The 15,602-nt window shown below is 38.3% G+C and overlaps 1 protein-coding gene across 6 annotated transcripts in view; it reads left to right on the top strand.

Moving 5' to 3' along the window:
• The window catches only part of ctnnd2b (catenin (cadherin-associated protein), delta 2b), an 80,054-nt gene that overhangs the window by 23,925 nt on the left and 40,527 nt on the right, over window positions 1–15,602 (top strand). For all 6 annotated transcript variants that reach the window (XM_056744188.1, XM_056744190.1, XM_056744191.1 and 3 more), the window contains 3 exons: window positions 390–502; window positions 14,744–14,778; window positions 15,352–15,468. In XM_056744188.1, the coding sequence (XP_056600166.1) occupies window positions 390–502; window positions 14,744–14,778; window positions 15,352–15,468 (265 nt within the window). The remainder of the gene's footprint in view (window positions 1–389; window positions 503–14,743; window positions 14,779–15,351; window positions 15,469–15,602) is intronic.

Consider the following 15,602-nt stretch of genomic DNA (forward strand, 5'->3'; position numbering starts at 1 on the left):
AAAGCGTGTATTTAATTGTATTATGGTGGCTGTGATGTGTGCTGTGATCTATGTTATGTTGTGTGTAAATGTGTTACTATTTCTTTGATTGTCCAGCACCTTGGTCAACAATTGTTGTTTTTATTTGTGCTATATAAATAAGTTGAGTTGAGATGAGTAACCTTTGAGCCATATGAATTTCCTTGTCTTGTACTCTCTCACTCTCTCTCTCTCTCTCTCTCTCTCTCTCTCTCTCACACACACACACACAAGCACAAACACTCTATGACAGTTTGACAGTTACTGGAGCATGTAAGTGCATGTGTGATGCATGCTATAGACAGAATCAATCCCATAATTATTTTAGGGCTTCACATATACAGTACATTCTGACTCCTTTATTTGTGCAGGAGCTGCAGTTCGAGCGACTGACACGGGAGTTGGAGGCTGAGAGGCAGATTGTTGCCACCCAGCTGGAGAGATGCAAGTTGGGTTCTGAAACCGGAAGCATGAGCAGCATCAGGTAGGACTGATACCTTTCAGTTACTCTACCCATCACACCCCATTGCATGTCATCGTTAAAGCCATCCATATATCACACCCCACCCTTTCCTCTTAACACCTCACCATCCAACTTGCAAAAGCTTTTAGGCGTCATAAGGGGACTTATGTCATCATGTCATTTAAAGGAACTTTAGAATCCTGAGTCTCCCGCTAGTGGCCTCCTAGTCATGCATTCTGACTTCTTTACAATGTTAAATGTGCTGTCTTCTCATGCTTAACATTGTCAACTTGTCAAAAAAACGAGTATTACGTAGTATTTCTCTGCTCGATACACTCCCCCAGAAGGTCTCGGAAAGTTTTTTTCGAACATTTAAAACTGTTTCGTAAGCATTTTTTTAGTCCCTTATTGGACAATTCTCCCGTAAAAGCAAGAAGAGTAGGGTAAGGAATATCTGAAAACGTCACTTTCACTTGTAAGCAGGAGAGAGAGAGAGCATACGTGCGCGAAGTTGAGGTGTTTGTTTGTTCACTGCATTTGGGTGATGAATGTTATATAAACGGTTGATATTTAATGCTGGATTTGGAGATCGTTTGAAACTGATATATGGAGCCGTCCCAGTGCTAAAAGAACTGCATGCGGTGAGTGAAACTGATATCTGTGTTTTGTTGGCAATGTGCTTTAGTTCAGCCTACCCCTCTCCCCCGCACACAACGTATGATTTCGGAAGTAATTGTAAAGCTGTATCTATCTTTTTTAAATGTGATCAAACTAAATACTCTTCAAAGATATGTAGTATGCAATACTACTCTATAGGTACTCAAGATTAATATGAGATTGGCAGAAACCGCGGGCCACTTTAAACGTTCTCTAAAGTCTTTCACTTGTGCTGAGTGAACACAGGGTTAAGATTTTAAAGGAATAGTTCACGCAAATCGACATTCTCTCATAACTAACTTGCGGTATGACTTTCTTCAGTTGAACACATACAAATAATTTTATATCAAAATACTGTGGTAGTATCTTCTTATATGGAATCCAACATTTAGCGATCCAAATTCAAATTTGGCTGTCATCGATGGCATTGAGATACAAAGTTATCAACATGGCACCATATTTGAACTAGCTTGATTGTTTTCTTACACAATGTATTGATGGCTAAATGAGCTCAAAATGCGCATTTTCTCTCAGAAATGCATTGTTTTGCTTCCTTAGATTCACTGGAGCCATTTTTTTTTTTTTAATGATGGATGAATGTGCTTTTGAGAGCTGTAACATTTTGAATCCCATATATTATAAGATAACATGACAGCATTTTTAATTAATTATTTGTATTTAAAGGTCAAGTGTGTAATTTTTTGGAGGATCTATTAACAGAAATGCAATATAATAAACATAACTATGTATAAAGACCTTACATAATGAAGCGTTATGTTTTTATTACCTTTGAATGGGGTACTTCCATCTACATACACCACGGGTCCCCTTACATTTAGTTTCTATACAGTAGCCCTTGACTGACAAACTGCTTTACAGAACGTAACTAGATTATCTCTATAAACTAAATAAATTACATTTTAATGGAAAATTTATAAAAGAAGACCTTTCAGGAGCTGATAAGGGTTTGTAATCAGAGTGAACTGTGAATATTTGAATTGCATTAAATAAACCAGTGTATTGTGCTGTCCTTGTTGCTGAGGATATTTGTGTGCTTATTCACCAAGCCTGAAAACTCAATAAATCAAATGTCCTTCATCTGTTCAGTCGATGAGACTCCCACGCATCTTGCTTCATTAAAGAGATTTTGTCGTACATGCTGATATCAGGTTTAAAGATATGCATTTGTATCTGTTGGCAGAGTGTAAGGAGCAATTGCAACAGGGCCACTGGGTCTGGCACCCCTAATAAATGTATATGAAAACGGAAAATATACCTGGTTTCACTGGTACTGCTAAATATTTATATGTAGTTACATACTTCTGTATGAGAAATTTCTAAGTCCTATGGGTCACACTGTTTAGAGCTTTAAGCTAATTATTCAAAAAAAATTATACTACACAGCATATTCACCCAGTCAGCCCTTTGTTCTGGGTTTGTAACCTATTTTCACTATTTTTACCTTGTGGCACTTTTATCACCTCTCACCCACATTGGAAGAGACCTGCTAAGTGACATAGAGCAGAGTAAGAGGCATTTAATGAGAGACAATACAGTATAGATCAGGACATCATGGGGTTAGGCCTACGATATGGGTTGTGTGCAGCCACATAGTTTGTAGCTTTGATTTGCGGTTGTAAAGTTCAGGGCAAAACCATAAAATGCCATAAGTGACAGATGACCCCATGCTAATATTCTTCATTGTACTAGTTTTTCATATCCTGACTGTCTTAAGGTTGGTTGTGTTGAAAGGTCCAGTGTATCAAATTTAGCGGCATCTAGTGATGAGGTTGTGAAACGTAACCAATGGCTCACACCACCCTTCCAATTTCAAAGCCCTATGGAGGCTGACACAGGACTAAGATGTCATCACTTACAGTGGAGCAGTTTGTCCCTTTAAAGCTTCTGTAGAAACAACATGGTGAATTCCATGGAAGGGGACCCGCGATGTATGTTAGTTGCAGAGAAATGCTGTGCAGTATGTAAACCTCACTCCCCGGCGTCAAGGATGCTCTAGCGACAGACGCTAGAGACTGCAGTCTTTATCTTCCTTGTTAGAGTGCCCGATTCTCATGCCAGACCGACCGGTTCGAGGCCTGCTTGGAGTGGTGCGTAAATGTAGATAGAAATTGCTCGTTCCAAGGTATAAAAACATAACGCTTCATAATATTCTCTTTATACACCTGAAGATGTAATTATGTATATTATATTGCAATTCTGTCCAAAAAATGACACATTGGACAACCTAAAAAGACAGGTTGGTCTAAACTAGTTAATGCTGGTTTAATGCTTGCTGGTTTAAAACTAGTTAATGCTGGTTTAGTGAATCTGGTAAATCATCATCACCCTGAACCCCCTTTTAGACACTTTGGCATCTCCGGCTGGATATCAGTAGCCAAACAGCAACATATGCCGGAGATTAGTTATGTTGGTCTTTTCAGCAGGGTGGCTTTAAAAAGTAATTCCAGGTCAGATCGGTACTCTGACAAAAATACAGCTTAGAGCCGAACAGGCTACATTATATCTAAACAGGTTTTACATAGATCTTGATATTTTACCTTGTGCACTTTCATTGTTGTTTCTGCTGTTCAACAGACACATTCATTTGACCGCAGTGTTACTTTCCTGGTGTTAAATATCAATTGCAGAACAATACGTGTACAATTTCTTTTGTGAGGCAGCAAACTGAAAATCACAGTATCCAGAGAAACATTATGGGCTAAAGAAAGCACTTTCAGCCAGTGACCCACTTGTTTAATGAAACGTGTGTCTTTTCAAACGCTTCTCCATTTTGAAACGTACAAATGCTGGCCTAGTTCTTAAGCTTACTGCTCGGTACTCTGCAAAAAACAATTCTGTGCTTAGCTCATGTGTAAAATGCCTTTGTGTGTACTGGTACGTCTTGTAGAAAGTGAAGCGAAGTTGTCTTATTGTCTCTAGGAGGACCAAACCTCGGCACTGCACTGAACATCTGCTGCTCCGAATGAGCTTTTGACTCTGTACTACATGTTCGCTGATGAGCCCTATCCTGTAGTGTAGAAATGTCTCGCTAAACGCTGTCTGTCGAGCACAGCGAGGGAGCATTAAGCCAAAGCTGTTTGACTGGTTTCCTGCCAGATTAGTCCAGAAGTCTCCTGTGAGCCTGGACTGCACTGGCTCTGCGACTGCATCTCCAAATGTGTGCCTGGAGAACAAATAATACTCTGCTGGCATGTGCTGTAAATAAGTTGTATTGAGAAGACAATGTATCTGACAGTTCTTGGTCTCTAATCTTGTTGTAGTAAAACTGCAGCCTGTAGCTTCAGTCCGTAGCATAAATCTGCATTGGAAGCTGGAGACAGTTAGCTGCAGTTATTAGTATTCTATTCGTGATAATATGAAAATAAATATGATAATATGAATTCATGAAAATAGTATTTACATGTTTTGGGTTGGCTTAATACATACCTCTACGTGAAATGGCAGAGTGTGGTTACAAGTTCACATGTGATGGTAATGGTAAAATAATGTACCCAAGCTATCACTGGGGCGGCACCCTTTCAAAAAGTACACATTTCAACTAATATTAATACATCAGAAGAACATTTTTTACGAAAGAGTCCATATTAATTAATCAAAGGCGCGTAATGATACCAAATCTGCAGCCGTGGAAAAAGATAATAGGAGACCATTTTAAAATCAGTTGTTCAGTATGTGAACTACTAACAATATTTCTACCAAATTTCAAATACAAATATAGTTTCGGCTTACATTTATTTGCAGAAACATGAAAACTGTAGAAACAAGTCAAAAAAGATGCTCTGTATTTCAAACCTCAAATACTGCAAGAAAACAAGTTCATATTTACATTTATTCATTAGGCAGACGCTTATATCCAAAGCGAATTACAAGTATGAGAGCATATAAACAATTTGTCAACACACTTCCCGTTAGTTTATAAGGCCATGCTACAAGGAGGTTTAAAGCTGGAGTAAGCAAAGGAGAGAATTCATTTTTTATATGAATACATTTTTTTTGACACAAAACGGTTTTGTAGTGTTTTTTGAAAGTCGTGAAGGTTGGTGCAGTTTGGGTCGAGGCTGTCAGTTCATTCAACCACATGGGAACCAAATGAGGAAACATTTTTGCAAGCGATTTGGTGCCTCGCTTCGATGGAACAACCAGGTGTCGCTCAATTTCATGACTTGGAGTAGTGCGTTAAGATAAAGGGGCGAATTTACCTTTAGCGTTCTGAAGGCCAGTGTCAGCGATTTAAACTTGATACGTGCGGCAACTGGCAGCCAGTGAAGCGAAATTAGGACGGGTGTTACATTGGTTCTTTTATGCTGATTGAAAACTAGAAGTGCAGCTGCATTCTGTATCATTTGCAAGGGCTTGACTGCATTAGTTGGAAGGCCACCCAGTAGGTGGGAGCAGAATTTCAGCTGGTCCTCGAACATCACCCCCAGGTTGCTCGCAGACTTGGTGGGTGTTATAGTTGAGAATCCGAGCTGAATTATAAGGTGGTGTTCAATTGTTGGTTGGGCCGGTATAACCAGGAGTTCTGTCTTGGATAGGTTGAGTTGTAGGTGATGCTCTTTAATCCAAGAAGAGATGTCCAGAAGGCAGGCAGAGACAAGGGCAGAGATGGTGGGGTGTTCTGGCTGTATGGAGAAATAAAGCCTCATACCATAAAAATGGTATGAAAACCCACGTGCCGTAATAATTGTACCCAGGGAGGTGGTATATATAGAAAAGAGGAGAGGAGCAAGAACTGATCCTGAGGAGCTCCAGTTGTCAGGTGGTGATATCTGGATGTCTCGAATCTCCAGGATGGCTTAAAGGATCTGCCTGTTAGATAAAAGTCAGTTGAGTGCAGTTCCAGAGATGCCCAGTTTGGAGAGAGTGGACAGCAGGATCTGGTGGTGCACAGTGTCAAATACAGAGATTAAGCAGAATACGGACAGATGACAAGGATTTAGCCCTTGCCAGCCATAGGTTTTCGACGACAGACAGAAGAGCGGTCTCCGAAGAATGTCCTTTCTTGAAGCCGGATTGCTGACTGTCTAGAAGGTTGTGCTGTTATAAATAGGCAGTGAGTTGGTTAAATACTACTCTTTAGAGGGTAGAAGGGCAGGATTGAGATTGCTCTGCAGTTGCTGACCACTGACCACTTTTAAACAATACAACAGTAATATTTGTAGATGTAATTAGGTTTGATCATGATGTCAGTCTTTCACATTGCTGTTGGATGACTTTATGTCACTCCTTAGGTTTGATTTTCTTGAAATTCAACAGACAATGGAGTGGAATGACCACAATACATTTGAAATGAATTACCATTTCTACATATGCATTTAATAGTCGGATATATTCACTGTCATCAATAGCAACATTTTCATACGCAACTGGCGCCAGTTGTGTATGACTTATCATTTTTTGACTGCATTAAAAAAGATATTAGCACGCTTGAAGGACACATCGTAGGTTTTGTTTACAGTTGCTCTCCAGAAGCAAGGTTTCATTAGAGCATTCTGAATTTAACTTATTTATGGAGAGTTACCTTTTGTTATTTCAGAGAAATGTAAACAATTAAGCTAATATGGTCTCTAGAAATTGACTGTATTTAAAATTGCTCGAAAAAATATTGTGCAAATCAGTTATCACGCTAAACCACATTATTAAATACCGTCTAGTCAGAGGTTTGATTTACCAGAAACGTTTACTGCATAATGCATATTTGATATCAAATGCCTGTGTGTAAAATCGTCAAAGAAAGATAACTCAGAACGTCTGTTTAGGGTTTGATTGAGACCCCTAAATATCCACTGAATTTAGAAATTGTTTGTACTATATTAACAGATGTTCTTGAGATTTATTGGTTAGTTGAGTATTGATTAATGCAAAGAAAGGGGTTTGATTGATAAATGACTCTAAATCAGGATATTGAGAAATTTGGAAGCTTGACTCCTCGAAATTTCTCACGCCTCCTGATGAACCTACAGTATGTTAGGGTAATAACAGGGAAATCAGTAAAAACCATCCCATCTGTGTGCACGTGGGGTGTCTGTGCACAGACAATCCTCTACCCTTACAGGATTTTAAGCATATTAAGGGTGTCTGCCGCTCTTGGCTGACTCACACTGTGTGTCTCCCCCATACATTAAGGGAAGTACAGAAAGTATTGATTTAACAGGAAATCTGTTGGGCTAAAGAGGTGATGAAAGCCTCTGTTCCTGCTCAAGATAAGTTATGAGCCTGGACCGCTTGACTTTGGGCTAACCATGAGGACTTATAAACCCAGTTCGATGATGGGGATGCAAGAACACTGTCTGCACCTCAATTTCTGGGGCCATTTTAGAAATTGCTGCCTTACAGTTGGCACTAGATTAGTGGTTTCCAACCGGCGGGTTGCGACCCAAATGGGTAGAAGGACTGTTCTGATAGGCGGTGGACAGCAGAGAAAAGCTGATTCTTTTCAATACTTTACAGTTAGGTTACATTTGTTAACTTTAGTTGAATTAAATAAAAAGACTTAAATATTTTCACATTTTGTTTCTACATTTTAATTTCTACATATACTTATAACATTTTTCCAATTGCAATAATTTCCCAAGCAATAAATGATGTAAAAGTGCATCATGAATGTTAACAAAGCAAACCTTTATTATAAAGTGTTAGCATAAATGCTAACGAAAAACCCTTTTGGTGTAACTGTTAAAGAGGAAGAGGAAAGTGATTTATATCATTTCATGGCTGTCTGTCGCAGCAGAAACAGTGGCACACACTCCATCTGCCTCGTGACAGAGTGGCACATGGCCGCCTAGCTTAACTAAACCGTCCTAGCATAGCGCAGATTTTAACCACTGAGCTCCCTGCTTGTGACATCTCTCTCGCTGTCAGCCTAATTACCCACCACATCCTCACACAGACCCGAAATAACATTTCATCCTTTTAGAAAGTACGCTTGTTAGAGGAAATGTGCCATTGATTCTGTAATTGCTTATGCTAACTGCTGTTGTCTTAGCCTCATGACAGCGCGCTGGGAATAGAGCTCTGTTCATCTTTATGCTGCAGTATAAGCCCTGAGGATGTGCCTTGTTTCATTGTTTACACTATCAATCTCCCACTGAAGTACATACAGTGTATTTACCTTTATGAAAATGTATGAACCGTTTCGTTGCATAGTAAACATAAGGTGATTTGTAGTATTAGATTAGCATTTGCAGTACAGTTTGGTAGCCACAGGTGCTGTAAAAACAATTGTTAGCTTATTATGATAGATATGTAAATAAATTGATGCTTTCTTTAGAATAAAATGTTATTGTAATGAAAAGAGATCTAAATGCATTTAGAAACTCTATTGCTAAAGTAGCCTAATAGAGCTACGTTTCAAATGCAAAATAAACTTTAGCTTCCACCAGATCCACCAAAAAAGTATAATTCTTTACCTTGGAATATCATGTATAAACCATGGTATGTAAAATACACTGTTCAAAAGTTTTAGGTCACATTATTGAAATGATCTGTAGGCAAAAATCTGAACGTTCAAATGAGTTGTTATATTATTGTGGCGATATATAAACTCTTACATTAGAAAACTCAACTAAAAAAGTATTTGAAATGGATGCTGTAGACCAAATAATGATGAAAAATCAGCCAATAAGAGTCCAGGACAGATGGGAACTCCTTCAAAGCTGTTTAGAAGCATCCTAGGGTGAGATCTCAAGATGTTGCCTGATAAAATGGCAATGGACCATTTTTTGCAAAGTGTGACTGCCTGGAAAATTCTCTTATATAACAGAGTTTTGTTTTTATTCTATCAATAGTGTTTATTAGTTTCGCGTTTGTTATCTAAAATTTCTCCTTTAATTTGATTAGGTCACATCCTGGGGTTTTTAAAATGGTGTTGGGTGTAGTAATGTTCTGGCTACAAATAATATGGGCATACCCATATAATGGCAATTCACACTGCATTTCGGCAAAAAAAAGGTTAATTTAAACTATTCTGTTAACTTTCACCTCAAAATAATTGATTTGTGGTGAGCAAATTAACTTTTTTGTATTAGACATATCTTTTTTAACCATATATTTAAAGGTGTTGGCTCTGGCAGGAAGCAGCAGAGAGCACATTATTTACTCACCCAGTAAAGCTGCATACAGACAGTACATGCACTTTATTTTAACATGTACTGTCTAAATCCAGTCATGAGAGCAAAGCATGCTGCGAACTTTACCAAGCGTGTTTCAGTTAGTCAATGAAAATGATTCATGTTCTCCCAAAACTAATGGATTAAGTTATGTTAAAGAGTCATCTATTTATGTCAGTATTATGCATTGCAATTGTGTTTGTACAAGAAACCAGTACAATGTGTTAGATCAAACTACATTGCTTAAGTAAAATGAACAACCTTTCAACATCATGATTTTGAGGAAAGGTTATTAATAAATCTATAATTATTCTAAAATGTGGAAAATCGCTCTAATTTCTGTACGCATTTCCGAGTGAAATTGAATTTCTAATGAGAAAAATAGTGGGTGTGGTTAGACTTTTTCTGTGTTTTGATTGGATGTTATAAAACAGCTGTTGCATTTTGATAGTCATTACGAGGAAGTTCATTTTCAGATTTTAACTAAAGATAATGAGGGCACACGGATTTTAAAAAGAGAATGACACAAATTGATAAACTATTTTCAATAAACGCCGCAATATTCCACGAAAAAAAAATGTTTTCACTGGGACTTTAAACTTTTGATTGACAATGAACATCAAAGCTCGGTTGTATTACCATCTGACACCATAGCATAAGCACAGTTCTTTTGTGTTACAAACCAGGTAGAGTTACAACAGTAAAACTGTGGTCGATTTTTGTAGTGTAGTTCCCAGACAAAAGCCATTTGGTGTCTGGGCTGCAGAGGTATCTGGCGACTTGTGTGTATGTTGATATAAATCGTAGTGAGAGAGTATTTTACCTTAATGCCATTCATATAAACTAAAAAAAGAGTATTTGCAGGTATAAACCAGCTGGAGAGCGTCTGTATCACACCAGTTATTGCCTTTAAATCAACAGACACAGTTCTGTTGTAAAAAAAAAGACAGTCATGATTCAGCACTTTGAGGACCTCTCTCATTACGGGATGCTCTCTCGCTCCGGGATTGAAATGTATTCCTCTCTGAGGACTGTATTAGATCTCTCTTGATTTGCAGTGTATCATATCTCATTCAATGAAAAGCACAAAAGCCCACACAGGATTTTCTGCTTTTCCCATGTCCTTGGTACACTGACTTTTTAAGGAATGGAGAAGCGCTGCTATTATTAACCCAGCGGCGGAGTGGCTATAAAGCAACCGTGCCTTCCCAAAGAAATGAAATGTCAAAAATGAGATCTCTTTAATATTTCAATTATTTCTCCTTGACAGCACTGAGTTTAAATGGGCAAATCGAGTCATTTGCTTAAGTCTCCTGTGTCTCATCAGAAGTCAGAGATCTCAATTTAACTAATATGATTTTGTAGTTCTATAATCATACTGTATGTCAACAATGATATAATGTGTATGGTTTCATTTTTCCATATGGAATTAAGATGAAACTTGTAACATAGTAAATACTTTGTGCACAACTAAGAACTTCAGTTGTTTTCCAGAACTAAAAGAGCAACATATGAACAATCTGCGTTTATTTTCGAGGCCAAATGACTACATTGATTAAAAAGATTCATTCTGTTATAATAGCTAATATTTTGCTGATAAGTGGATTTTTAAATCATGAATCTCACATGCAGTAACAGGACTATTTTAGGCACATTTATCTAGAGTTTTATAATGGGTGGCCCAGCCCTTTACGCACGAGTAATTTTGTTCTGCATTCATTAAAACAATCACATGACACCCTTTCACATTCTCTGTCAGTATGACCTATACATCGCAGAGCATCAGTGCCCCTGTACTGAAACATGGGAAAATATGAGCATTTAGCCCCACACCCTTATCCCAAAACATGTAAAATCACCAGTTTGTTCAATGTGTATAAGCTTTGACTTTTGCATTTAACCACAAACATAGTTGCTTGAGAGAGTATTCTATGGCAACGTTATCTTTATTCTACTTTGGATTATCATAAACATTTAGCCTAAAAAAGCAGACAGCTTCTCTTTCTTTGTGGCATGTGTCTGTTTTTCTGTCTCTCAATTGGAAGCCACTCATTGACCCCCAGCCGTTTGGGGCCGTTCCATTTCTCTCCCTCCATCTCTGATTCTTTTCACATACGTTAGCAGTGAACAAAAGCTGCTCTCAGCTTTGTTCTGGCTTTTCATTGCACACTTTCACTCTTTCGCACCAAAATCTCTGCTTTGTTTCTTTCTTTCTTTCTTTCTTCTGTGACAATGCAGGGAAAAAAATGCACAAAACCCATTTTGAATGCTGCAATCTAGTCGGGTAGGTTTTCTAATGCAGGTTCAAAAATGAGGATAAAATAAGTTAAAAGTTGTTTTTCTTCACATCGATTGAGATTGTTTAAGCTTGGGTTTGTGGCTGTGGAAAAATCTACAATCAAATGGGAATACAGAGATTGATTTCTGAACTGGACTCACCCCTCTGACATTCTCATTGGTCGTCATTATAGTTGCATCATCAAGCTCTCAACTTTTAATCCAATAGCATCCACAGATGAACAACCTTCTTACAAAAGATCTACAACATCTTAATAACATCAGCGGATCACAGTGTTTTCTGAAACAATATATAGTGTGCAGATGCCTTTACGCCCTGTTCAGACCGCCAGGGACACCCATTCATTTCAATGAACATCTGGCGACTTCCTGTGACACAAGCGACAGTTACCATTGGCGACAGGAAATGGGCGTGTGTAGCGACGTGACAAAATTGAGATTTGCTTAATTTGATGCAAATGATGATCTACTTTCGGGAGTGACTAGCAATAGGAATACAACAGCGGAGCTCACGTCATCCGTCTCTCGTCAGCCGGGTTTGTTTATAAATGTTACTAGTGCACCCAAAGCTAGGAACGCCTTCTAACAACCTCGCAGCAAGAGACTAGCGACACACAGCAACACAGTTGTATAACGAATAAATATGAATACATACATATACGTGCAGTCAGTGTAAATAGATTAAATTAAATGTTGGATAATGTAGCATTCCAATTAAAACATTTGTTTACCTGGCTGCTTTTTTTATCACAGCGTAACACCCTCAGAGGCCAACTGTTAACCTCAGCGCTAGGCATGCCTACATGTCAGAGAAAATAATGACACTTCATTAGTTCCCTGTTGCTTGTCTTTGGCTTTTCTGTTTTCATACTTCCTTGTATTTATTGTTGTAAATCAAGAAAATATGTATGTATCCTTTTCAGGTGTTATAAGTAACTCTAAAATAAAATGTAAACACAACTGTAGGCAAAATGAAGGTAATTTAAAATCTGAGCGCTAATTGTAATGTTTTAAATCACAACCCCTCAAGTGTTTCTGCTAATATGTTGAGTCAATAAGGAAATGGAGCACATAAAGAACAGTGATGAAGTACTGACCACACAATGACCCACAGCTGTGATTGCCTCATCTGTCATGTCATTATTCTCAAGTTAATTATCCTGGGAGACGAAAAAAATATCTTCATCCTAAAAGGCTTTAATGATCCCCATGAAGACAGACTCATTCTGTACTATCAGCGTGATGTTATCTCTCCCGTGCCTCTTCAAGAGCAATATCACATTCGTCAGCATAATACCATCCTGGAAATTGAAGCACAATTTCGAGGCAGCAGGGACAATTAACTGGGAACTCTATATTTATTTATTTTTGATTGTACCTCAGTTTAAACATAACTTAGACAACATTTTTATTTTGGGGCTGTAATTACCTGACATATCTTGTCAGTAAATGTCTTTAATTGGAAGCTATTAGGATAAAAACAGTTAATGCTTGTTTGAAAGCAGGTTGACTCACTCATTAGGGGCGGGGGTCTCGGGTAGGTAGAAATGCCTCGTGGCTCATCTCTGTTGCTCACTTGTCTCTGACAAGGCATTGTTCACACTAGAATCGGTGATGAATGGGTTTTGGCAGGACAACGCCACAGCCCTATTAACATGTGGCGTTTTGTTTTCTTTTGCGATTCGTCAGCCCCCTGCACAAACACAGACAGTTTCACAAAATGAATCTTTACATTCTCGCCAGAGGAAAATCAATAGAGTGATTTGGCTGCTGCTGTAGACTCCCAAGGACAATGGGTGAGCGTTTAGCCTTCTGATAGCATTAGGGGTAGGCTAAGGTGGTATTTACCATGTGCTGGCAAACCTAGTCATCGATTATGGGCGTGGAGAAGTTTTTTTTCTTTGAGTGATCACTTCCACATAATCCATATAATCATCATCACCACTGTTTGTGTTTCAAATAGAGATGATGTTTTATTGATCCATCAGATGCGCGATTCTGAAAGTGTGGAAATGGCTTTATGAACTTGATGCAAACATTTACAGTTTATTTAAGTTAAAGCATTTGGTAATTGCGAGGTGAAGAGTACAATTGAAATTGTGGATTTAAGCCAAATCTCTGCTCTCAGCGGCCTTATTTTTAAAGGCAGTTATTTCAGTCATACAAGACCAAATCCTATTTGCTTGAAAAGGGGAAGGAAAATCAACAAACTACCCTGAAATTTGCTGTAACATAAGTTTACTAGAGTTTAGTAGTGAACAAGTACTAGTGCTTACCATTTTACTAGTGCAGTCAAATCGATTAATCACGATTAATCGCGAATATATTACAAATTTACACACTTTATTTTAATGTCCAATTCTCTGAATTTATAAACCATTAACAATGACTTTTGCCTCAGTAAACTACTAATTTGTTGTTTATTAATAGTTAGTAAGGTAGTTGTTAGGTTTAGGTATGAGGTAGGATTAGGCAGAATATGGTAATGTTGAATATGTGCTTAATAATTACTAAGAAACAGCCAATATTCTAAAAATAGGCATCTAATAAGCAACTAGTTAATAGTGAGAGTTGGTCCCTATACTAAAGTGTTACCAATTTTCTTAAATACAGTACTTGTGTGTTCGGGTATTTATATCTATATGTACACAAAATATAAACACCACAATCACAAACATTTATTTTGGATCGATTAATCGCGATTTGACAGCACTATTTTTCACTCTTTCGATTCCTCTAAAAATCACTTTTTCCAGATGGCTCCGAGCATGCGCACAGGTTCACTCTGTACATAACCCCTCCACCAGAGAATCAGTCTTTAACTATTGATGATTGGCTTTTTACTGGAAGGCGCGACTATTGAGTGTTTGCCTATTTATAGCAATAGAAGTGCAGCATCTTGTGAATATCTATATATGCCCCTATCCACAGTAACTAACAATTTCAGTAACTAGCAATTAACAGGTGCATAAAATAAACAAGGTTATCTCTTTATTTATTGCAGGAAAATGCCCTTTTTCTGTTGCAGCTTGTCAGTGCATCTGTGTAAAAAGTGAGGTTTAGAAAGAAATGGTTAACTGACTGTTCAAGATTGCAGGATCAGGGGCTTATTTACACTTGAATAATGGTGTTCTTCTAAATCGCATCTATTCTTTTTCTCTCCCCATTTATCTTACAGTTCTGCGGATGAGAAGTTTCGCTGGAACAACCAAGGTAATTTCCCCTCGCTCAAATTGTCTCCCTCTTGTTCCTGAAATGATCCGGCCCATTGCTTTGTCTTTTTAAAATCCGTGGTTGAACGGTAAGAGGTGAATGTTATATAAAGAGCATCTCCTTCCGTGTGCTGTGGCACCTCTCACCATCCATCAGACTCTGCATGTCAGGGCGAAACATGTTGACTTTTGACTGCATTGATTGTGCTCCGGCACAACGTTGGCTGAAGACGACACCCTCTGACTTCCTCAACATAAAACAAAGAGGAGAGACTGAGATAGAAGAGCAGGAGCAGTGCGGCGTATAAATGATTCATGAGAGCTCACAGTCACGCCACACTCTTTAAAATACTGCGCTCCTGATGAAGCATCCCAAACAAAACCACAGAAAGCATCACTTGTCACTGAATGCCACAGTAGAGAGAAACGGTTTAAGGCTGCAGTTCATGCCAGCTTTGTTTGGGATTAAAATAGGTAGCTAGATTTGTGTAAAAAGATTGTGACGTTTTTTTCTATACGTAATATGGTTGTTAAGTGGGGTTCGCCATCATTTATCTTGTGTTGTTCCTTGCAGATGGACAAAAAGATATAGAGGAAGAGCTTACCACCGGTCTGGAACTTGTAGATTCCTGCATCCGCTCTCTTCAGGAATCTGGTATTCTGGATGCACAGGAATTCACTGCGGGCGAAAGTAAGTATTATGTTAAATGCTTTAGCTGTGTGTACTGTGTTTATTGTTGGCTTTTGAGGCAAAATGTTAAGTGCTCCCTTGTTGTAGGTCACTTTGGATAAAAGCGTCTGCTAAATTAAATGAAAAAGAAAATG

This window comes from Triplophysa dalaica, chromosome 3, assembly GCF_015846415.1.
Source record: "Triplophysa dalaica isolate WHDGS20190420 chromosome 3, ASM1584641v1, whole genome shotgun sequence".
Classification (NCBI taxonomy): Eukaryota; Metazoa; Chordata; class Actinopteri; order Cypriniformes; family Nemacheilidae; genus Triplophysa; species Triplophysa dalaica.